This window comes from Chenopodium quinoa, unplaced genomic scaffold (assembly GCF_001683475.1).
Source record: "Chenopodium quinoa cultivar QQ74 unplaced genomic scaffold, ASM168347v1, whole genome shotgun sequence".
Lineage (NCBI taxonomy): Eukaryota > Viridiplantae > Streptophyta > Magnoliopsida > Caryophyllales > Amaranthaceae > Chenopodium > Chenopodium quinoa.
Window position 1 is genome coordinate 6,196,992 of NW_018743920.1, and position 24,885 is coordinate 6,221,876.

Sequence of the window (24,885 nt, forward strand, 5' to 3'; positions counted from 1 at the left end):
GATCAAAATGAAACTGAACTTTTTACAACATTTTACCTCCTGTTTAGCTGCATTAATCTATAGAAACATTATGTTTACCCTATTGGGGGATACTGTAACAGCCAGCTGAAACTTTTGTAGATTATTATCAAAATTAATTAACGACTTTAATTCAATCTTTATTTACTATAATAATCAAGGATATCTTTGTATATAAATAGTGTTAGATTACCTTATAAAGTTTAATTTAACTACGAACTACAAACTTGGAAGTATATTTACAAAGTGATAATATTTTGGCATTTGTTAAACAAATGTTTTTTTGCAAGATTTGAAACATACAGGGAATATGCCTCATATGGTAAGAAAGGTAATGCTATATTACTAGTATAATGGGAGTTTTCCTAGAATAATTAATAATCCGTACATTGTACTATTGTGGTACATAGTTTGATAAGCAAATTAAATGGAGTTTGATCTTGGCTTTTCGCTTATTGTCTGTCTGGGTCTACAGAGTACAAAGTGGAGTTCTGCATGGCTGCTTGCCCACATGGATGTTACATTGTTACTCCCCCTCTCCCTTTTTTATTGCTCCAATTGCCATAAATGGATGCCCCTTATTAATTGTCCCATTCTATTTTCTATTTAATTTTTATAGCCCAGCCATGTCACGGTATTATTTCCCCTAAGAGCTCCCTCCAACCCACTAATTATTCTCTCTCCTCTATCACTTCACTTTTTCTCTCTTCTGGTCAATGTTTTCTCTCTCCTCGTTCAAAATAATGTCCTCTCCATCTATCTTCTTCTGTAATTTTCTTCTACCATTAATTTCACTCCCATCTCCCCCAACTACCTCTATTTTCTCACCACCCTTATAAAAGTAAAAACCCTATTTTTTTTTAAACTCATTTGGTATTTCTCTCTCCTCCGTTGATAAACCCTAAATTTGGTTCTACAATTCCAGATTTTTTTTTCTGTAGAAATCTCTTTCTTAAAATCTATCCTTGTGTAATTCTCCTTCGTAGTGTGGGTATTTGTACGTTTTTGATAGTTTATTCCCAGATTTGATTACCATGAATTTTAATTTCAATAATTTAAAAAAAAAAAAATTGACCCACGAATCTATGGTAAGGGTGGATTTGATTCAGAGCTAACTAGTGAGGATTATGAATTTTCGAAGGATAAACTTCAATTTTATCATAACCCATCCCCAATTAACTCCGATGATGATGAAGAGGAGTTCATCCCCCGGTCGTTGTGTGTACGACACCTCCTCTAGCCCCACTTCAGGCGCCTGACACACCGGAGACGGTGTGCATGAGTTATACCCGAGCACCAGCTGAAGGAGGCAACAGTTCCAGGAGGATTGGGGTACTAAATTTAAAAAGTGTTAAAATTTTAAAATTTTCAGAAAATTGGGTGACCTTGTACAACTGTAAAGTTGGTGGGAAATGAGTTTGCTTTATTGTCACCCTCTCCCCCACTTGAAGAGTTAATCTAATTTTAAGTACTTCCCTCTCTCTCCAATTCATTTAATTAAACCCACTAATATTGACTTGGGACCACACTTCCTTTTCTTCCCTTACATGCCCACATATTTCATGTTGAGCAAATGCACATGGAGTACTACTGTTACTACGGAGTATATTGTTGCTGTCTTATCTTTCCCAAAATTTGTAGATTTCGTCATAAACATAGTAAGACGCTAAGAGACTAAGCCAATCGGAGGATCGATTGTGTTGGTAAGCTTTGCGGTGATTTGGGCCGGAGGTTTATATTAAACCCGATCACATGAAGTCTGGCCCGAAAATTGCTCGGGTTTTGGCAGATTTTTAGGGCCAACTGTCACAAGATACATATGATCATAAATACGGAGTAATTTGCAACATTCAAATATGTGTTTGTGACTTGTGTGAGGGTCGTATAATTTTTTGCTGTCATTATAATTTTTTGAATTCTGTTTGGTCGCGCTCTATCAGCAGAAAATCTGGCAATGCAGCATACAAAAATCCAAGAGATAGACCATGGCATGCATGAAACTTCTACTTTTGGCTTTCAAGATTGCAGCTAAATCATAAATAAATCATGAACAATCAAATTTTAAAGAGCAATAAGCAACCAGGAAATACTATATCGTTTCTAAGGTGTGAAAGGGAGTCAAAACTACAAAATATAACCACTGTTATCCGAGGCTGACACTACGTACAGACCATACACTTCCACGGCAATCTGTGTCACCATTTTAGACTGTCGCAGTAAACTATTACCCTGAGCAATCCCATCACGACAACTCGACAAGTCCATTTCTGTCCCGTTAAGAGACTGATGTAGCAAGCACTTAGTACAAGCAGTTCAAAACCAGAGTGATCTTGTACTATATTCGTGGCATTCAAAGTTACCTCACATTAAGGATTATGCGGGCCAGTATTCACCGGCTTCTGGAAGGCCCTTGCCAATGGCATCCCATCACCACCATCATTTGTAACCCTCCAAGATCGATCCTTTTTTCTCTGTGGCTTTTTATGGAGCTTGTGTGGTGCTTTTGGAGGCTTTTTCTTTCCATTAGCTTTATCTGTGGCTAGGCCGTTTGCAAGATCAAAGGATTGAAGATCATCCATTACATCTTGAAGATTCGGTCCATTTTCAAATTCAACAGATGAATCTTCTGCATCAGAGGATTCAGATTCTTCGATGTCTGACAAGCTCGAAGCAGTAGCAGCTATATGTTTCTCTCTGTTCTCGTCTGACACCCCAGGAGGTAGCTCATAGTGCATAAGCTTTCCATCAATATAGTCCTTCAACATTTGACGAGAAGCCCGAGTTTCATCGGGCAGCCCACTTGAAGATGTATACCCCCGAGAAGCACAGTAAGCTCTTAAAAGCTCTGCTGCTAATGGAGGGCGAGACTGAGGCTCATAAGGCTTGGGTTTCGGCAAAGTGATCTTATAAACTTCTTCAATTACATGTCTTGGGACTTTATCTGCAACCACCTGTACCGCATCTCGGTGTGCAGTCATTCGATCTATAGGTAAAACCCCACAAGCAATCATCTCATATCGCGAGCTTGTAAAGGACGGGAAAACAAGTCCAGGGCAATCACATAAAGTAAGCTTGTCAGATATTATCAAAGTCTGGAAATGTTTTGTCTTCCCTGGAGTATTGGTGACACCTGCACGCTTTGCTCCTACCAAAGCATTGATGGTTGAACTCTTTCCTACATTAGGGTAGCCAACAAATCCCACAGTCACGCCAATTGATGCTGAACTCACTCCGGCATTTCCAACTGAGGAGTGAAAATGAGAGGAACTTGCAGCTTCAGGGCTTGATTTCCTCAATCTCATAATCTCCTCTGCCTCAAACTGTAAGCGGGCCAACAGTTCATCCCTGCCATAGATCTTTGTATCAACATCTTCTGATTCTTGCAATGTATCTTCTTGCATATGCTTTGGAATGCTAAGCATCTTCCCTTCAAGAGCTGCAGAAGCAGCTTTAGCTGACCAAAATACAAAGAGTATTCCATGATCATGGAAGTATTTTGCCCATTTTAGCCTGTACATGATAACGAGACCATTTATAATCAGAAATGCAACAAGGGCACAAAACCCACCAAAATTTATGAGGTAAGAACCTGATAGAATATGGTAAAAGGTCAGCCTTGTTGATAAGCAGCATTGTTCTTTTGTGCTCATCAACCTCCTGCACATATGCCTAAAGCACAAAAAATAAAAAAAAAATACATTAAGCAAATTTTTTTTTTTTGGAAGGGACATTTAGCAAAATATAAAAATCAGAAAGTGGGCACAAATAGCTCATGATAAGTACACACAAACAGTTCAGTAGTGAAGGTATGATACCTCAAGATCGGGACAACGGTAAAACAGAGGGTTTCTAGCATCGACGACCATAACAATCTGACAGCAATTAAAAAATCAGTAGGTCAAATAACGTTGAAAAACAAACCATAAAATATTACAAAGAAACCCACATTATATGACCACAAAAAGAAAAAAAATCATTTAATGAAGATTCGAATACCAATTTTTTTTTTTTTTTTTTTCCCAAGCAAGCTTTGACACTTATAACACACTTACCAGATCACTACGTTCAACCACTCGCCAAAGCTGCCTCCATATATCCAAATTCTTCTCAAATGGAGTAAGGACAAGCTTCTCATTCTCCTCAAGTCTACAAGATTATTTCCACAAATATTAGTTACATACTCCATCAATTTAATCAAAGTACAACCACAGTGCAGCAAGAAATGTTCCAGCGACAAGAAGTTGGCTTTAACTACAAAAACAAACGACCATAATTTATACTGTTGATAGAATACTCCCTGAAGATCCTTTATATAACAGAATCTCACAAGGAACTACCACATGGTCCTCTGAAAATAAACTTAAAAAATACTTCTATATTTAAATAGCTTGCTCAACATAGTTTGACTGACTTATTATGTCATTCATATCCCCAACAACAAAAAGCCAAGGATTGAGTGCTTCGTACTCAAAAGGAGTCAAAACCACCCATAACTACTAGTGGCTTTATCTAATCCTTAACCCTTACCTTTATCATATATGTCCTTATCTAACCTTGCCGTCCTTACTTGACCTTCGCCTCACCCCTAACCTCTTAGTTGTATGTTGAAAGTCACCCTTACGGCCTTACATGCCTTACTCATTAATAACCCTCATAACTCCTTAACCCAAACCAAACCTTCACCATTAATGTTCCAATCTAACCTTTTCTTCCAACCCACACGAACCTCAACCTGGCTTCCCTTATTCAACATACTTCTCACAACCCCCAACTTCTTCTTTTTCTTCCCTTCGAAACCTCCACTTCTCACTCCCCAGCCCCCACTAGACTTCTCTTCCCTTCTGCTTTTAGCTCCTCAGCCTCAACTTATGCCTCTTACCCTAACACCCTCCCCACCTAACTCCCCACTCCCCATCCCCAAACTTGCTTCTCTTCTGTCCAGCTTCCTTCATTCCAGCACCAAACTCAACCTCTTCTCCGGCATCTCTCTTTCACTCTCCAGGACACCAGCAATGATGCACTCTAGAAGGGATTGGGATGAAGGGCTTAAAAATTTAAGGAAAAGATATATGATAAAATTCAGGGGCATCAAGTCAGTTTCTTGTTTAAAAAAACAAGGCAGGGGAGGGTGAACAAGGCAAAGAGAAAGAGAACCTGGTTCAAAATGTAGAGCATTTTCTAAATCAACCTTAAAGCTTATATCAACGAGGTCTTCACCTGGCTAGTTGAACAAAGAGAATGATTTTCTGAACATAATATGAATCCTAGGCATATTGGATACACTCAATTCGCATCTATTATGCAATTTGATAAATGAAAGTTCCTATGCATTTTAGGCTGTAAAGCACATTTAACATGGGGCAGATTAGTTTGAACAAAGTACATCATGCAAGAGATGGTTCAGTGGAAGAATATATATTACACGTACTGAGCATTTTCAAAGATATGGAAAAGACATTATTCCCTTCTTTTGCTAGGTGAAATTTTAACTATACAATAGGAATATGACATCTATTGATCTAATTACAGACTTCAAGCAGAAGCACAATAAATACTAAAATGGAACTTACTTGGCAAGGCCTCTACGCCATGTTAAAAAGGCTTGCTTTTCATTGATATCAAGCTCATCTACTGTCATCTCAGCAGTCCATGGCGGCCTACAGAGGAAAAACAAAGCTCACTTAAACTCAATCATGAATAAGAACAAAAAAAATTATTCCGAGGTAGGTGACAGTAGTTGCCTTCGAGGGACACGAAGGCTGCCAGCATGCAGTTCCTCCTCTTTCTTCTGTTGCTTCCTCATTTGATCAGGTGTCAAGGCAGTGATGCTTGAACTAGAGTCCCTACATACAGAAAAAATAATATGATCCATCATTGGAAAACCAAAAGATATTAGTGCGACATGAATGCAATTCAAAGATAGATCAGCAAAGCAGCTTTTCCACAAGGCTGACCTCAACATACTAGACAATAGCAGTAGTAGTGAGCATACTAGAAATGACAGTAGAAAAAATCAATAAAATTAATAGAAAATTTTCAAGAGTTGAAAACTCAAGTGTTCCTGATTCTGAATACTATAACTTCCGTAAGGCCTCATATCCGGGAGGCAGTGACATTCATTGATCAATTTGTGTGTATATTTTGACACGGATTGTCCCAAGTGAATGTCCTAGGTAAAAAGTCACCACTAACAACAATCAATTCATTTCATTACCAGTAATTGACACCTATGCATGACAGATATCAACCATATAACATTGAGGAGAACAGCACCTGTACTGATTACCAGAAGGAATCCATTCAATAATAATTCAAAGAGAACAAGCTGAAATCGAGCTACTTCAACAACGCAAACACTTTTAATCCCTCATTCAAAATTACCAGAAGCTCTGAACCACACCTAGATGGGCTACAAATCAACACTATACCTACAAACTATCCACATCCCGTCATCCCCTATCCCCACAAATATTCGCGAGTTACTACGATTTATTAGTCAAATCAATTGATAAGGAGCTTATCTTCTACCTAACCTAATATGCATTCAAAAGACAAAGAAATTGTTCTTTCTGCACTTCAAACCTAGCTCATCAAACTTACAACATTTCCACCTAAACCAGAAATGCCATAAACTTTATTTACCGATACAAATTAGTTCAAGAAAAACATAAATTTCAGCAGTTAACGTCCCAAAAATCCCCAATAAATAAAAATTCTATCTTTCCCAAAAACCCTTTAACCCATATCAGAAAATCCCCAATAAACATCAAAATTTTATCTTTCCTAAAAACCCTTAAATCCAAATGGAAAAAAAACATTATTTTCAAATCCCTAATTACACCATCAACATGAAAAAACACAAAATTAAAACAAATATGATAAAAACAGGAAAATTAAATTAATAAAGAGAGGAAGGACATACGAATCAACGAGTAATTGAGGAACAGGGTTGTCAGCGGTGAAGACACGGTCAGCTTCATCAGCTTGTTCAAGAACAGCATCAATGTCGGAAACATCAGTAACAGAGATTAGGGCTTTCTTGTTATGGGTTTTGTAAAAGCGACCTTTTTCTTTGGTTTGTTGAACAACATGATTATGGTGCTTAACTAGGGCTCTTCCTAGCCCTGTTTTTTCTCCTTTACCCATAAAAAAAAATCTGTATATTTCTTCCCAAATTTTTTCTTGTACTGAAGGAGGATGCAAAAAGGAGGCGCCTTTCTTTGGGTTTGGCAATGGCTGCCTGTTTCAGCGGTAGTAGATGAATAGAATAGAAGTTGGGAGAAAAATAAACTGAGTTTATGAGTTCCGAGTTAGCTCGGTTGAGTCCCACGTATGTGCTGAGTTCATGCTTTTGTGGGGTTTGCCCGATTTGCTAACTTTAAATAAGGAGAAGGACCCGTACTGTACCTCAACGGTATTTGCGGGTCAGATATTTTAAAAGTGAGGGGAAGGGTAAAGAGATCTTCACCCTTAAAGTGTTCCTAGTGGGATTGAACCCCAACCTCAAGATTAGAAGGTACAATCCTTGCCACCAAATTAGTTTGCGAACTTTGTTTTTTGTGCGAATTGTGAATAGTGCATGTAGAAGAGATTAAATTTTGGGCTGGCCCGGGCCATGGCATAAACTCTATGCCCAAATTCGCAAAAAATGTCGAGTTTGTTGGGTTAAAGCGGAATTTTCAACCTAGGTTCAAATGTCAAAATAAAAATGTATTTTTTGGATTGCCTAAATTTGCACCTTTTTAAGACCAGGCTAGAAATAAGGATTGTACATAGTATATCATAATGGAGTATGAAGTGGTGATATGAATCTTCATTTGCCAATTAAATTGGTTTATCCTTCAAAAATTACTAATTTTGAGCCAAATACTTGTAATTGTCCATCATAGTTCCTTCTTAGATAGATTGGTACTTATAGTTTAATAATTGAAAAATTAGGAACCTAATGTATCTGAATTAAATTGAATGAAACTAAATTAAAAGACTAAAAAATAAGTCCAATAGAACATAGTCTACCTTTTCAATTATCAATATGACCCCTTTCAAACTTTAATAAGAGTAATAACAAATTGGAAATTAGATACAAAATGAGATCACTAGAATCCTTGCATAGTAACATTAATTGATCATTGTTCAAGCAGTAATAATTCTTACAAATTGAGGGAATACTATTGTAGTTAGGATCTTACTAACGAACGTTCCCGAGGCGTTGGATAAACATTTAAATATTACCTAAAGTGGTATCAATTTAGAAATATATGACAAAATTACGCATCGATTAGTGTAATTAATGTTCATTTTAATTTAATCTTTCTACTTTTATTTATCTTATCCCATGTCCTCGAGATGTTTGTAAGCTTTTGCCTTGGAATTAAAAAAAAAAAAGTCAAATTTAATTTATGATTTACTCCGTTTGAATTATGCAAAAGCAATTGAAATTTTAGAAAATAAAATAGAGAAAGTACAATTCAAGAAGTTGGAAACCCCAAGGAGAAAGAAAGAGACAACTTCTAACCCATATACTACTCCAACTCTCCAACACAACCTCTCTTCTTTCTTTATCATCTCCTTTATAATTCTATACCGCAATTGCTTGCCTTCAATTCAATATTTTCGGGTCCAATTTTTTCATGATTGTTGTCGGACATTATTCATGGGAGCTCAGAAGAGCATCCATGCTGGTAAAGGTCAGTTCTTTTTCACTTTCAATTCTCAATTTTTTATTTTTTTATTTTTATTTAATTTTGCTAAATTAATATGGATAATTTATGAACTGGGTATTCAGCATTTTCAATTCGGTACTTATATTCTATAATTTTGCTGTTCGTCAGCCAAAATTGATGTCAATGTAGATTTGAGTCACAAGCTATGCGCTGCTTTAATGCTGCCCCCTTTCAGGTTTCCATCTTTATCTCTTAATTCAGATTAATACCAACAAAATTTAGTCTTGTTAATTAATTGATCATGTTATTAATATGCATTTTTATTCAATTTCTGCAATAGGAATTCTGGAGGTCCTCTTTCGTTAGTAATTGGGAGGTAATAAATTATAAAACTTGGAATGTTGGAGGTTAAAAGCTTTGATTATTATATGCTTAAATTTGTGGAAGATTATGAAATGAATATGTGTTTTTATGGCAGTTTATGTATTAAGCACCCTAATTTATTTGGTGGAAGTGAGAAGCTTGATGTGTTTTGGGATAAAGGATTGTATGACACAAATGTTGTGGTGGCTTATAGGAGGCCCAGGCCTGAATGGCTTCCTCAGCAGTCTGTTGTGGTTCAGGTTTGATCACTGCTTATCATAGTTTTCGAGTTGGAAGACGATTTTAAAATTCTCGAGTAGCGAATTACTTTTGTTTCTTTAGGCTATTATACTGTTCAGCAATCAGCATTTTTAGACCATTTAAGCAATTTTGTTGGGTGGAATTTCTTATGCAAATATTTCTCTGGAAAATCAGCATTCTATTTCACCTGAGATTGGAGTTCATGGTTTGCCCGCCGATAACTTTTCACAATCTGGGAGTGGGGGTGTAAATCTCTGTCGCTCCTCCGTGGGTTTAGAATTGAGTGAGCCTGCTAGTTCCAACTGGAGCAGTACAACCAGTGTAAAATTTGAGGTGAGGTATCATGCCACAAATTGAAATTTTTGCTTTGGGTATTAAAAATTGAGTCATCTGTGATATCAAGTACGATTTTTTATTTGAAAATTTTGTCAAATGTGTACCTCGTGCAGCATGTTCGTCCTATGAGCGATGAAGGACGCCCTATAAACCGAGATCTTGATGGTTTTCCGGTGACTTGCAGGTTATTGAGATTATCCACTTAATTTTGTATTTAAACTTGTCTAGTGGTATGCTTTCCAAGGCACTAATGTTGACAATTGTTTTTCCTATCCCTTCAAAATGTCCTGTGTGCAGCGGAGGCACCCATGATAGTATGGTGGTGTTAAAACAAGAAACTCGTTATGCCAGGGCAAATGATAATTTCTTTAGTCGTGTAATATTCTCAACTTATGACATAAGATGTGAACTTCTTACCACAAATCACTTAAGGAAATGAGATATGAGGTTCTGCTGCATATTACTTAATTGTTCTTGTTTTTATTTCAGTTCAGCTTGCAGATAGAACAAGGAATCCCAGTTTTGTCCAAATGGCTTGTTTTTAACCGATTCAAGTTTGTTGGCACTAAGGGTATCAAACTTGGGCCTTCTATTTTATTGACAAGGTGAGCATATGTACCTGGGATACTTTTATATGTTGCTATTGCTGAAACTCTTAGAAACTCGGAGATAAAGGAATATGAATTTCTTATAAGAAGAGGGAACAAGAAGAGTTCAACTACCGGCTCTCATCAGCTGAGGAAGTGAGGGAGAGACCGAGATATAGGAACTATTGGAGTTGTAATTTATGTTTGCAGAGGTTGAAGAAAGAATTTTAATGACATAGTTCAGGGATGCAATTTAATCATTTAGATTTTAGAGATTTATCAACTTATTTGAGTGTAAAGAATTGAAGTAAACTTTGAATTCATATATTTGCATATATATAATTCCTTTTGGCAATCGTAATATAAATATGAAAGTTAAATCCTGTTCCTTTTTTTTGTTGCAGTTATCCTCTGTTCATGTTTCTTGTCCTACACTGGCAATGTCAATTAGTGACCGAGCTCTAACAATCCCTCTATTACTGATTAGTGTCGTCTCCCCTCTAAATCTAGAACATTTCATTAGAGCTGGTGTTAAGCTTCTTCGCATAATACACATCTTTAACATCGTTGTGATTCTGATATTTGCTCTGACAGTCTGACATAGGATTATTTACTGAATTCTGATAAAGGTTGAGCTAGACTAGTCTGTACTCAATTGCAGTTACATAATACTCCTTTCCACAATTTGAATCATCAGAATCTTGATCACGTTGGACAGTATAATTTCTGCACCCATGTTTGTTAAAGTTTTAGTTTGCGTTCATTTCTGAAACACGGAATGCATGTATAGATGCTTGTATATTATTTTCTCATCTTTAATTACATGAAATTCTCAACAGTATCACGGGAGGTTCCATTGTGGGGGATATGGCTCCTTACCAAGCATTTGCTATTGGTGGTCTTGGTAGTGTTAGAGGGTACGGTGAAGGTGCTGTTGGAACTGGAAGATCATGTTTGGTTGCCAACAGTGATTTAACGTTCCCGTTGGTAAGTATTTACTTTCGCACTTAGCAAAACATATGAGGTGTTTCTATAGCTATTTTATAAACCGTGTTGCTGACTCGCTGGCAGTTTTGCAATTAAGTCACCTGAATGATTTCTTGTCAATTTGTCATATAGTGCAATTTGACCCCTATTTTTCCCCTCTTCTGCTTAAGGCCTTAGGCTTTACGTTTCATTCTCGTACTTTGGTTGGACCTTATGTGTGCCACAGTTCCAGAATATTGTAATTGCTGTCTGATTTCATGTAGCTTAATGACGTTCAGGATCATCCTAGATCAGCCAGTACTCCTAAAGTCCTAAGTAACATCCAATTATGAGTTAGAAAAAAAGTTGACATTCAATTAGCTTGATTATATGAGCCGTCATTTAAAGAGCCTCCCTAATACAATGTTACATGGACTTTTAATTGGTGGCAAAAGGGTGTATGATTTATTATCATGACTTTTTACTATTTTTGCTTCAAACTTTTATCTGGTGCGTTCCTACATTTTTTCTGCAATGAAGGAATCATGGAAACATCTAAGCCTCTTCTATGCTGTGTCTGCCAGCTTTTATCTTTCTATGCGTTTTTTTCCCATATGCCCTAATTTTGTATTGATATTAGGAGAAAATTTGCTCTCAAATATTTTTGGTAGAATTACTTGTGGTTTACCTTCCTGAATAGTTTTATGCCAATCCAACACCCCCCTCCCTCTCTATCTCTCTCGGAATAATTGCATGTTCTGACAATTTGATTTGTGTTTGAGTTGCTGGCATGTTCTATGTAGCCCTTAAAATTTTCCCTTTCTCTAATCTCCAGAGCAAAATGTTAGAAGGTGCAATTTTCTTAGATTATGGATCTGATTTGGGTTCTGGTCGGCTTGTTCCTGGTATGTTCTATCTATCTTGGAGCATTTAACCTATACTTTTTCAGAGCTTGCTCGCTGATATATAGATATAAGCGAAGATTTTGTTTGAAGCTGCATTACTTTTCTCTGCAAACTTAGACTTTGCTGGCAATTTACATCTTTCTTGGTTGGATATGGCAGGAAACCCAGCCTTGCGACAAGGAAAACCGGGAAGTGGAGTTGGGATAGGATATGGCTTACGCTTCAAATCACCATTTGGCCACTTCCAAGTTGATTATGCTATGAATAGTTACCAACAGAAAACTGTCTACTTCAACATCACCAATGTATCTTCATGAATGACTCTTGCAAGTCCTTTGAAGACCATGATGAAGACTTTCCTGATTAGTTTTTAGCTGATATCTACTCCACGATTCGTTATTCTTTACAATCCCTGGTATCGTCACCTACAATGTACAAATGTTGATGATGAAGACCATTACGGCTGCTTGAAATGCAAGACTTGCTTTCACCATCAATTGAAGACACTTGATATTTACAAAGTGTTCAATCCATTGATACGAGTCTTTGGTTTTCATTTTCTATTTCTTAAGGACTTTCACAAAGTCCAATTTCTCAATGGCATATTCTTGTATGTGTTGACAATGTAAAAGAAGAAACCTTGGAAATTTTTTTAATTGAAGAGATTGAATATCTTGCTTGATGTAGATCAATGAATATTCCAAACTTGCAAACATAATAGGCGTAACTTCATTAGCAATTACTTTTTAACGCACTACTTAAACCCTAAATAATGTATAATTAAGTACTAAAACTTACGAGTATGAAATTTTATATTAACATCTATTTAACAACATTTTACGATGGATATTAGCATTTATTTTTGACACGTTAATTAAAAAAACTGTAGTCAAAGTGAGCACTTGAATAAAGAATAGGTTAAACTATATTAATTATTTTGAAATGGATGAAGTACTCCGTAACATCCAAGTGATGTTGACCAATTATCAAAGTAAGGCAAAGGGGTAATGGTATTAAGCAGTTTAGTGATGACATAGTCCAAAGGCTGATATCTCAATAGGTCAGTAGGCCCATGCTCTATGTATATTTCAAAATGGGCTTCAATTTGATTCCTGTGAGAAGAAAAATTATTGATGATCATATCCCAAATTGCTTTGCTGCTTAACTTTGGTGAATGATTGAATATGCTGCTAATGTAAAAGTCCAAGCACTCACTAGAATTTAGATTATCATAATTTTCACACTTCCATATCATAGTTTCAAAGCTAGACCTTTGAAAATTATACATTCGTAGTATTATGGAATCTATATAACATATAAGTAGTGATAATATATGAGTGTACACATCATATCTTACAAGATTTCACATTAAACTCTTCTATGTAATAATAATAAAATAGAATAAGTATGGAAAATTTTAACGAGTGAAAACTAATCAATAAGAAGTGGGTGTGAACCTAATTTCTACTTATTGGCCTTGACATTTTCTTTTAAGAAACTACGGAGTAGAAGAAATAAACTGTAAGGAAAAATTAATAGGTGATTAAGAATCATCATTTTATATCGATTTCGCGATTTTCCAATTAAAAAAATAAATTAATGATACTACTTAGTACTTACTATAGATCAAGAGTCAAATATAAAGATGAAGCATCACATTTGAACCAAGTTATAATTAATAGCAAATAAAGGAGATAATGAAATACTTCATGCATGAACTAATCAAAGATGAAACATTATACTTTACAAAATTTCTTAAGGGCAGGTGGCACTGTATTCTCTCATAATATGAAAATTATTTAAAAGCAGATTGTTTGCATTGGTATTCTTTATAAAAGCGTTATATTTGATTGATTAGTGATGATGATTCAATCAATTATAAATTAATTATATGATTAATTAAAAGATTGGGTAGTTGGCTTTTGTTTGTTTTTTTTTTTTTTTTTTGACAACGGGTAGTTGGCTTATTGTTATCATCAGTTGTCATCAACTCACCAAACTATAGTAGTACCCTTTTGGCTGCTCGGCATATCAAAACCAAAAATATATGTCAACCTCATTATAGTTGTTAGCCCCACTTTCCATCCTTGTGTAACACCTTTTCATTTAGGTTCACATGTACTATAGTCTATAGATCTACAAGTTAGAAATGTTATGGACCAATTTTTCAACATTTTATACAAAAATCTTAATTCTAATACTCATTTCTTCTTCCTAACTTGAAAGAAATATATAGATCTACGACTACAAGTACTTCGTATATGTCTAGTATGGGAAATTCAAAATTTAATTATTTAGAGCTTTATTATTATATTATTATTAAGCATACTACGAGTACCTTAGCCCAATATACTAAAAGATGTTTTTGCTTTTTAACATCGAATATATATAGAGAAATGTTAAGAAAATAACTTTCACAATAAACAATTATAATTACTTTAAGAAAAGACTTTCGGAAACAATAAACATCACTAGTTCGAAAGGGAGAGTAAATCAATTTACAATTACTTTAAGAAAACAAAACTACATCATTGCATATTAAGTATGATTAGGGTACTTTTAAGAAAACAAAACCACATCATTGCATATTAAGTATGATTAGGGTACTTCACAATCAAGAGCTAAAACATTCTAAACACATGATAAGAGTTAAAAGAAACCTGGAAGGTTGGAAACATTATTCTAACACTAAGGTCCTGTTTTCCTTATTTTACATTGTTTGGTTTAGGCCAGATATGAAAAAAAAAATTTGGGCTGAGTACTATTTTCCTTTATACAAGAAATTGTTTTCCCCCAAATTAGAAGGGAAGCCGTGTTTTCCTCTCTCCTTCGATCTTTCCCCTTCTCCAGTTCTCATTACACTTCAAACTCAAATAGATCTCCTCGCTCGATCTCTTGTTGCAAATTGGTAATATTCTCTCCCTTCTTGACTTGATTATTGATATAGGGTCTAATTTGGTTTAAAATTCGATTATTTTAGGGTATTTTTTGCCCATATTTTGATTATTTCAAGGTATTTTTGCACAAAAATTGTTAATTCATCAATTCAAAATTATTTTTCTGATATGATTAAATTTTCTAAAGATGATTATAATTTGGAAATTTGTTATTAGATGCAATCTACTAGCTGCAAATTTTATTTTCATTCATATATTTACATGTTTTTATCATGAGCACAAAGTGTTTGATAGATTGTCTCACCTAATATTAGTTTTAGTTTCTTTAAATTGGAAAATTGTTTTACATATAACCAAACAAGAGAAAATGTGAAGGAAATTACATTTTCTAATGGAAAAGGTTTTTCATGGAAAATCATTTTCCATTGAAAACATTTTACACCCAATCAAACAGGGCCTGATTTGGGATGTATAAAAGTGATGTTAAGCATCATTAAATCATTAAAATTAAATTTTCACATCAACTACTACGGATTATTCCGTATTAGTTAAGGATGATAACTACAAAAACAACAATAGTAATTGACAAAACACAAACATCCAAATGTAGGGTATGTTTGAAATTATTAAATTAGTCTACTGATAGCTATATTTGGTGAAACTAATGCGACTTTAAAAAGAGATTTCATTCAACATCTTACAAAAAATATCAACTTGTAATAAAATAAGCTATATCATTCAACATGAGATTCTCACATATTAGTCAAAAGTGTTGAAATGACCAGAAAAATAGGGTCAAAAGAAGAGAGCATTGAACAGAAAGATAAAGAAACCAAAACGAAGCTTACTATTGAGGCCTTGAGGCATCATTCTAACACTGATTGAGCATATCTTATAGAAAGCCATACGGAAATTTGAATTCTTCTACCCCTACATCGAGCAGACAGGCTAAGCCAAGGACTTTCGAATTCCACTACATATCAACAAAGGTCGATAGCCCCAACCCTGTCGAATATTCATGCTACTTGATATGATATGGTACAAACACATTCTTTACCATTTATGTACAGAAAAAAACTAGCACTTCTAACAACAAAGAGCGTCAAGCTAGCTCTTATTGCCGTGGTATTGTATAATTCAAGACATTTCTGAACCAACATACCAGCAGGGTAATTTTGCTGTTGGCAGTTGATTCTCCGGTTGAGCGGCTTCAAGATACTGATGGCTCAAGGGAAAGCATCTCAAAGGTGTTGCTACAACAGATCCTCTCCCCATTCAAGAAAGCAAAATTTAAGACCTGAAAAGAATTGGCCAAAACATAATCAGGGCAACTCGGATAAACACGAACACCAAATGGTTTAAGATCAAGAGCATGTAATGTATTAGACTAATTAAAGATTGGCGGTGATGTATAGTGATGTGATAACGATATTGAGTTAGTGTAATTTTCTGACAAAATTCTATTCCAATGTATATGGTAAGTGGTCATGCAATTTCACTCCAAGTATTTGATTTTCATTATAAATTCCATACTAAGAGGTTGAATTGCAAGATCATGAAAATTGTCAGAATTATTCCTAACGATATTACACACAAATGAAAAGAGAAATGAATAGATGAGTTATCTGTCAGCTCGCAGGAAAGCAGGAAATCCATGTCTTGTTAGCAATCTAATGGACCACTATGTTCCCCCCTCTACTTTCTCTCTACAGCTATGCTAATTTGTCATCATTTGTGAGAAAGCACTATTTTGACTAATAATTGAAAGATGACAAACAACCTGTACAATCACAATCTAATGCAAAGAAGCTTAATGGTGAACTCCTCAAAACATTATCATTTGCAAATTACTAAGCGAGTAAAAAAGAAACTACTGCTTCAAAGCAACACTGATCAAAATGAACACCCAAAGACTAAAAAGAAAAAGCATGTAAGTTTAAGCTGAGAATAGGTTCAAAAACTCTAGGAGGGCCGCCTTTGGGAGGATAATAGTGAAAGCGGAAAAAGGTGGGGCCAGGATTGATAGCTCAGGTAAGAAAGGGGAATGAGCTAGTCATTTATCAGTTAGTTTGCAAGAAAAACAATTAAGCCACGTCTAATTCACATCTGATGGACCACCGTGCTCCATTTAATTTTCTATCTACAGTTGTATTGAATTTGTAGTCAAAAATGGCTAAACACTACAATAAGTAATTGCTGAAAGACGACAACCAACAGCAAGCAGCCTGTACAACCTAATGCAACTAGCTGAAAATTGTGCAGATGCAAATTCTATGGTCACCGACATTATAAAAGAATTTCCAAATGCTCTAATTATATCATTTTATCATGGTTGCTGTGAAGCTATTGAGTATTTTCCAATTTAAGTAGCCATAAATTAAAAGCAGCCCTGCAGAGATCCCATACTTCCACAAGACAATCCTTCAAGTTCACTTGCAAAGTACCTTACATCCAAGGTTCTAAACACTAACTATACAAGCAGTGACCCTGACCTAAAGCCTTCCTCAAAATGGTCACATTTTCCAGCTACTCAACATCAAAGCAACATCAAACTACACTAGAACAGCACGCCAGCCAGTGACATAAATCTAGAAGATAAAATCTCCTAATCCTAAACAAAACACATTGGTTTCTTTTTTGTTGATAAGCAATACACATTGAAATTTGCAGTATTTAAGTTATACTAACTAATAAGTATTCCTATTAAAAAAAAACTAATAAGTATCCTACATTATGATGCAAGTCCAACAATTCTCATTTTGATGAAAGGCACAAAGTAAATTATATCAAATCAAATCAAATCAAATCGTACACAAGCAGATGAAAGGACTTAGAAAGTGTAGAAAAGCAAAGAAATTGCTCACTCACCAGACATCACAAACAAAATAGCTCAGTCATTGAAGATAACAGTATCAGCCATATCCATCAAAGGCTTCAAGCAATCGGGTGAGAACTTCCTCGCGAACAAGTAATCATGAGTATAATTAGACTGCCGGAGAGTATAGATCAACTCGGGCGACACCTCAGGTGGACGGTACATATGAGGATGTCCATTAACACTATCAGTCCAATTAACCCTTGTAAGAGTATATTGAGTACAACCATTAGGATCTTTCATATTCAACAATGTAGGGAAGTAATGCTCTTCAGGGTAACAAGATTCAGTCTTATAACAAGGAAGCCTAAACTTCCTCCATAATTTCCTATCCTTCAAAACCATCAAAGCATGCTTCTTAGTCAACACAAAAAACTGTGACCCGACCCGAAATTGATCGAAAGGAACCTCAGGCATCATCACATTCTTCCCTCGAGCAACATACCTCGAGGGAAGAATAGTCTCATTGTCAAGAATCTCAATAAAGCTCTTATGACGAACATGTCGAAACCCGAAAGTATTCCCCTTAATCCCCCCACCTAAAAGGGTCTTATACACATAATCAAACGAATGTAACGGTATACAGGATTGAGAAACCAACGCAAAATAGAAATTCAAAGGATCATCTAATATAGCAGTTGCCATTAATCTTTTAGCAGCAGAAATCAAAGTAGCAGAAGATCGTTCAGTGTGCTTACTTGGTATAAATCTAGCATTGAAAAACCCACCTGGGTCTTTGAGATGAGAATCTGGGTCAGCATGAACATAGATGTTGAACACTTTAGGTGAACTAGTATTGAAGAAACGATCCCACAAAGGTGAGAAGAACAGATCAGTGTGTGTTAGGAACAGGAAAGCGATCTTCAAAGTTGGGTTGTGAGACCCTAATCTGGAAAACGAAAAGGTTGAAGACGAAGATGGCGAAGACAATGAAGATGAAATTGCACGATTGAAGAGGGAAAGATCTTCCAGTTCATCTGGGCGAGGAATTGGGAGTTGGCGAGGGTGAGGAGAGAGAAAATGAGGAGCAAAGAAGTAGAACATTGGAAGAGATAAGATTAGAGAGAAGATCAAAATGTAGTGGGATTGCAACATCCGGACCATTATTATTATTGGGTGAATTTTGGTTTGAGAAAAGGGGATTTAATTTGATTAAAACATTGGTGAATTTGACAATCAATCTTCAATTCAATTGAATAAAGATTGGGGAAATTGATGAATCAATTTATGAATTTTTTTTGTGGGGTTTGATTGATTGTTTGTTAATTAGAGATTGGTGGAAGTAGGAGAGTGAAAGGTGAAGAAGAGAGAGAAAACGAAGAGGGGTTGTTTGGGTTTTCTGGGAAAAAAAAGGGGGAAAAAAAGGGAAGATTTGTTCAAGAGTTGGAAGGAAGAAAGGAAAAAGGAAGGTGGAGGGATAAAAAAAATGAGAGAGATAGGAATGGAGGGAGGAAGTAAATAAATTGATGATATCATAACTTTCCTTTCTTGTCCTTTTGCCCCCTACTTGCTCTTTCCTTTTTTTTTTTTTTTTTTTTTTTACCTTTTTTTTTTTTAACCCTTATTAGTTACTCCGTCTGTATTAGAGTTATCTCGTTTCAATTACCATAAACATTTGTGTAGCATCGTCTTAGTAAGACCAATTTTGTAAGACGGTATGCCAATTTTAATTGAAAAAATCAAATATCGAACTGTATTTTTGAACTCGTTTGATTGACATGGGGATTAAATTGCCGTAAGAAATTGCATTTTATGAAAAGTTATTTCCCTAATGAAATTTCTAAACTTGTTTGGTTGGCAATATGAAAATTTAAAAGTCTCATAATTTTTGAATGATCAAGGGGAGGCTTGGTTACTTCCCATATTTTATGAAAAGTTGAAATTCCCATAAACTTTCACTTCCTCCACTTTTAAATTTTAAAAATTGTTCATGGTGTACAAATGAATAGGAAAAAAATAATGCTAATTGTATGCAAATGAGCAAAAATCCATGCGTATGAATAGGATAATGCTAATTGTATGCAAATGAATAGGATAATGCTAATTGTATGCAAATGAGCAAAAATTCATGCAAGTGAGTAAATACTCTGTGTCTCTGTATATGATAGCTGGTGCCTGGTTGTACGGTACAACTGATTTTATTGACATCTTTGTGTGGTAAATTCTATAGTGTAACTCTATCAATATAATTTATACATAATTTTATTGAATATTAGTATATTATAAATAGTTTGTACTATATATTAAAAAAATCCAAATATACAAAAGTATTTCAAATTATTTATTTATTTTCACAAAATGCACAATTGTCAAAATAAATTTTAAATGAAGTATCTTAGTTTTTATCACTAGATAAAACCTTCAATTACAAATGATCAGTTATTCAGGTTTAACATTAGCCTAATCGATCTACATTTGCTTGGGTGCCAATTCATCAGGGTCCTTCATCTTACCGTAAGTAATTAATTTCTTTTAAAATGAAATGAATCTTTTAATTTATAAAAAAAATTAAAATAAATAATTTATATATAAAAATACGGAGTATTACAACCTTGGCCTGTTATTAACCGAACTGCTGTAAACAATAAAAACAGAACAAAGTTACCGGGAAATAGACTGAGTCGCGGACTATGTCGCTCTCTTTAGAACATTCACGGTACTGCCCTTTAATTTGTGCAAGCAGCTCGTACAACAACCGGATGTTCCCCAGGATAAAACAGCCTTCCTCTATTGTAATTATACCGGTGGAACTGCACAAAACCACCGGGCAACTAAACACCAAAAAAAGAAAAGAAACTGCTCGAGGGTTTTGTTTTTGTGAGGAAAAATAGAGAGGAGAAGAAGATTGCTTTCTGTATTCGTTGTGTATAAAAAACAGGAAATCAACACGCCTTTTATAGGAAAAATTGCAACGTAACTGCTGCTGTTTAATTAGGCACTAATCACGCAATTAAAACGGTCATAAGTTGAACGTTCAAAACGGTTACAGAAGATTAATGCGTGGCAAAACGTTTAGCAAAAAATCAGTGAAAACGTTTGCATGATTAACGCTCCATTAATCAGTTTTGAAAAACGGTCAAATGTAATCAGTCAAAAACGTTTAGCAAAAATCAAGGAACTAATCACGCAATTAGCCTTGTCCAAAAAATAAGTTTATTTAATAAACCCGACCCGACCCGACCCAGCCCGCGTGTGTGTGATAGATGGTTTACCATATAGGTCTTCCCTCTCCACAAAATGTGGGTAGCCCAAGGGCCACACCCCTTTAGCCCACTCTCTATATTATAAAGAGAGTAAAACTCTCATTTCCCACCAATGTGGGACTTTGAGTTTTTTCACAAAATTCACACACTACACACTTGTTGTTCCAACATGGCCTCTTGGATTTTACAAATCAGGTGAAGCTAGGGAGGTATTGTCTGATTTTTCATTCAAATGTCTGGGAAGGGCCCTCAACTCTATTCAGGGGGCAAAGGGGGAGGAAAAGGTGGTGGATTCGGAAGAGATCTGGCATTCTAGCGTGCCAATTGTCAAACCGACAAGTCCCACCTTTAAACCACCAAAATTAGTATGAGGAGGCTTATAGGGAAGGAAAGGTGGCAAATCCCCCAACCAAAATGATCTTCCCTTCTGAAGAAACAAAAGATGGCGACAAAAGGATCACATCTGGGATTGTGGTTGATGAGGACCAATTTGATCCAGCATACCTCGGTTTTCTCAAGTATCATGATCGCAAATTTCATCCATCTGGGCGAATAGGCAGCGTATAATTTTCTTCACCCTAATTTAATTTCAGCTTCTGATTTTAATTGACTTGAGTCCATGCTTTGGTTTTTATATTCTTCATTACGTGTTTTGTGTGAGTTTTATTACTACAATGAGTCATGTTTTGTCCGGATTATATTGTGATGAGATCATGTTGTTTTACTCCATATTCTGCCTGATCTGAGTTCCTGTTCATGTTGAGATCATGTTGATTTTAGTTCATGTTCCTATGGTTTACGTTAGTTCTTATGCTGGGGACTTCCCGCCTTTTCGAACATCTTTATCAAATTTAGGTAGTGGTATTCTTTTAAGGTTTATAAAACTTGTCTTATATAATGCAATGATATCATGACTCATATCTCATTTGATAATACTCCGTAATTGTATATGCAACATATATCATATCAATATTACAGAGTAGTATCTATCTGACATACAAATATACAATATGAATAAGCGCAAATCAACTACCACTAGACTACCACTTATAAAATAGCCCAAAGATTAGGGACTTAGGTAGTCTAGAGTTAGTGGCACTACTACAAAAAAGGCCAAAAAGACCCATTGGAAATGACATAAGAGACCTATTTAGAGGAGGTCGAGCTCATAGGTCTCTTTGCAAAAGAAACCTGTTCAACTGAATAGGTCTCTTTGTAATCAATAAGAGACTTGTTAAGTAAGGTAACAGGTCTCTTTGCATGTATACACATCATACATTTAAGAAGGGGAAGGGACCTATTATTTAACACAACAGGTCTCTTTGAGAGCCATAAAGAGACCTATTTTGTCAGATAACAGGTCTCTTTATTTTATTTTATTTTAAAATAATCCGACGATATATATTTATTATTTTGTAATTATTCTACTAAAATTGAAAATTGCATAACCAAACAATTAGATAAATTTACATAAACTTATATAATTATTGAATTTACTAGTAGTTACATTTACAAGTATATACGAACAATAATTTAACATAAGAGAATTTATGGAAATAAATTACAAGTAAATAATAACTAATGGAAATAATAATTTACAAGTTACCAAAACTAACAACATTCCCATCATTTTTATGCAGCAAGTGAATTCAACACATCCTTGGTAATTTCTTTAGCCCTCCATACATTAGCTAAGCGAGTTTCTTGAATTGGTCATCCTCCTGTACACCATTAAGAGAATCAATTTTTTTTTTTTTTTTAAAAAACTTATAATTCTTAAAAACTAGACATCAACAACATAAACACAACCTTACCAACTGATTTAGCAACAAATCATCTCTAGCTTCCTCTTCCTGCGTAGCTAAATGCATTTCAATTTATAAATCTTGTCACAATCTAACATCAAATTTTTCACCTAGGAACATCATTAATAGCAAAATTAAGGGGATAAATCAATTTAAACATATATTATCACATTTGCAGCCTTCACCAAAATCAACTCTTAGGCACCTAAATCAATCCTGTTATCCAAAATAAACCCAGAAAAATCATCAATTTTCAAGAAATCAATTGAGCCAAACTGCAAAGGAAATAATATACTCAATTTAATATTTTAAAAAAAAAACCAAGAAAATATTATCAATAACAAAGACCTTAACCTCACTTAACACCACCGTAGAAAAACTCCTAACCCTGTACAAAAACCCAAAACTACCAATCTCGTATAAACTAACCCTAAGTCCTAACCCCGTACAAACCACCCTAACCTCCGTATAAACCACCCCAAAAACCCTCGTATAAACCACACCCACCCTCGTGAAAACCATCCCGACCCCGTAAAAACCACCCCCACCACCGTAATAAACCGATCCAACCCCAACCCCGTGAAAACCAACCCCTAGTGAAAAGCAACCCCAATCCCCGTAAAACCCTAGCCACCCACGAAAAACCCAAAAAATTACCCAATCTAAACCAAAACAACCTGTTTTAAATAAATAAATAAACTCAAAAACCACCGCCATAGAAACACCTAGTCACCAACCCAAAAACTTTTCAGTATTAAATTGATATGGAAACATACCTTTCCAAAACTAATTCAATTGTAGAATTATTTGAGTAAATTTGACCATAAGACTTTAGATTTAGAGTTTTTATGGTCAAAATTGACATTTAAGGCAATGCCGGCGTAGGAGGAGGATGCAGTAGCGCGCCGTTAATGAGGAGGATTTAGTGGCGCGATCAATCGCTCTGGGAGTTTAAAAAAGAGAGAGAGAGAGAGAGAGAGAGAGAGAGAGAGAGAGAGAGAAATGAAATGAGAGATTAAGAGGTGAGTCAATTGATGAAGGTGAAAGAGAAAGAGGCATATAAGGGGGAACGAGGAAAGAGAGAGTCATATGACTAATAATGAACTATATAAATGAATAAGAATTAAGAAGGGAAAAGGTATTTTTTTTTTTAAAAAAAAAAAAAAAAAGAAAAGCCAACCTTATGCACATAAGAGACCAGTCAGCAAAACAACAGGTCTCTTATTTTCGTCCCTCTATCTTATGTGGGGCCTTTGCCATTTTAGAGACATGTTGTATTAACCAACAGGTCTCTTATTATAGGTCTCTTTGGCCATTTTTGTAGTAGTGTGGTACTAACTTCTGAAACCAAACCCATACACTATTTACTATTTACAAGCTACACGCTAGGACGTGTAAAAATTAGAGGAATAATTAAGCATCAAACTGTTGAGAAACTAGCATTAAAATTAAAGATCCCTGAATTATCGATTAGATTGACTAAATTCCATTGAATTTGAACTTCCTAACAATAAATAAAAAAAAATTATAATCAACACATGAAAAATACTTTTATAAAAATACACAAAGAAAATCATCAAACAAAGGACATAAACCTTTATTGTAACAATAAAATCATGAATAGAAACTAAATACCACTGATACGAAGACTTTTTTTGGTTACCAACAACACATCAATATTACATTTCCTAGGAATTTTAAGTGCCTACATAAATTTGGTGCAACCAAACAAGGCCTTGAAAGCTATAATAATCAATTATAATAAAAATATAATCCAAACCTTAGTTAACATATAATAGTATAGCAATACATCAAAAAAGTAAAGTTAAAGACACCAAATCTTATAGACAATGTGTAGGCATGAAAATTTTAATTAAGTGTCACGTTGGATATTATGTGAGTCAAAGGTCAAACTATTGGCTCATTTATTATTGACATTTAATTAAAGTAAATTAATTTGGGTGAATATATTAAATTAACCCATTTTAGTTTGGTTTTATTGTCAA

General features: G+C 35.0%; 3 protein-coding genes across 3 annotated transcripts; 1 reads left to right on the forward strand and 2 right to left on the reverse strand.

Moving 5' to 3' along the window:
- Window positions 1-2,009: 2,009 nt before the first annotated feature.
- LOC110688173 (GTPase LSG1-2-like) lies at window positions 2,010-7,370 on the reverse strand. Its single transcript, XM_021864881.1, has 7 exons — window positions 6,941-7,370; window positions 5,760-5,861; window positions 5,589-5,675; window positions 4,071-4,164; window positions 3,834-3,890; window positions 3,608-3,687; window positions 2,010-3,528 (listed from the first exon to the last, which is right to left on the reverse strand). The coding sequence occupies exons 1-7, from the start codon at window positions 7,162-7,164 to the stop codon at window positions 2,385-2,387; spliced, it is 1,788 nt and encodes a 595-aa protein (XP_021720573.1). The 5' UTR covers window positions 7,165-7,370; the 3' UTR covers window positions 2,010-2,384.
- A 922-nt stretch (window positions 7,371-8,292) lies between these two features.
- LOC110688174 (outer envelope protein 80, chloroplastic-like) lies at window positions 8,293-12,798 on the forward strand. The gene is made up of 11 exons (XM_021864882.1): window positions 8,293-8,705; window positions 8,850-8,916; window positions 9,022-9,057; window positions 9,160-9,304; window positions 9,480-9,638; window positions 9,755-9,825; window positions 9,939-10,017; window positions 10,131-10,246; window positions 11,068-11,215; window positions 12,030-12,099; window positions 12,259-12,798. Exons 1-11 carry the CDS (start codon window positions 8,672-8,674, stop codon window positions 12,414-12,416), a joined length of 1,083 nt encoding a protein of 360 aa, XP_021720574.1. The 5' UTR covers window positions 8,293-8,671; the 3' UTR covers window positions 12,417-12,798.
- A 2,912-nt stretch (window positions 12,799-15,710) lies between these two features.
- Window positions 15,711-19,304, reverse strand: LOC110688176. Its single transcript, XM_021864883.1, has 2 exons — window positions 17,865-19,304; window positions 15,711-16,293 (listed from the first exon to the last, which is right to left on the reverse strand). The coding sequence occupies exon 1, from the start codon at window positions 18,973-18,975 to the stop codon at window positions 17,887-17,889; it is 1,089 nt and encodes a 362-aa protein (XP_021720575.1). The 5' UTR covers window positions 18,976-19,304; the 3' UTR covers window positions 15,711-16,293; window positions 17,865-17,886.
- Between the last annotated feature and the right edge of the window lie 5,581 nt (window positions 19,305-24,885).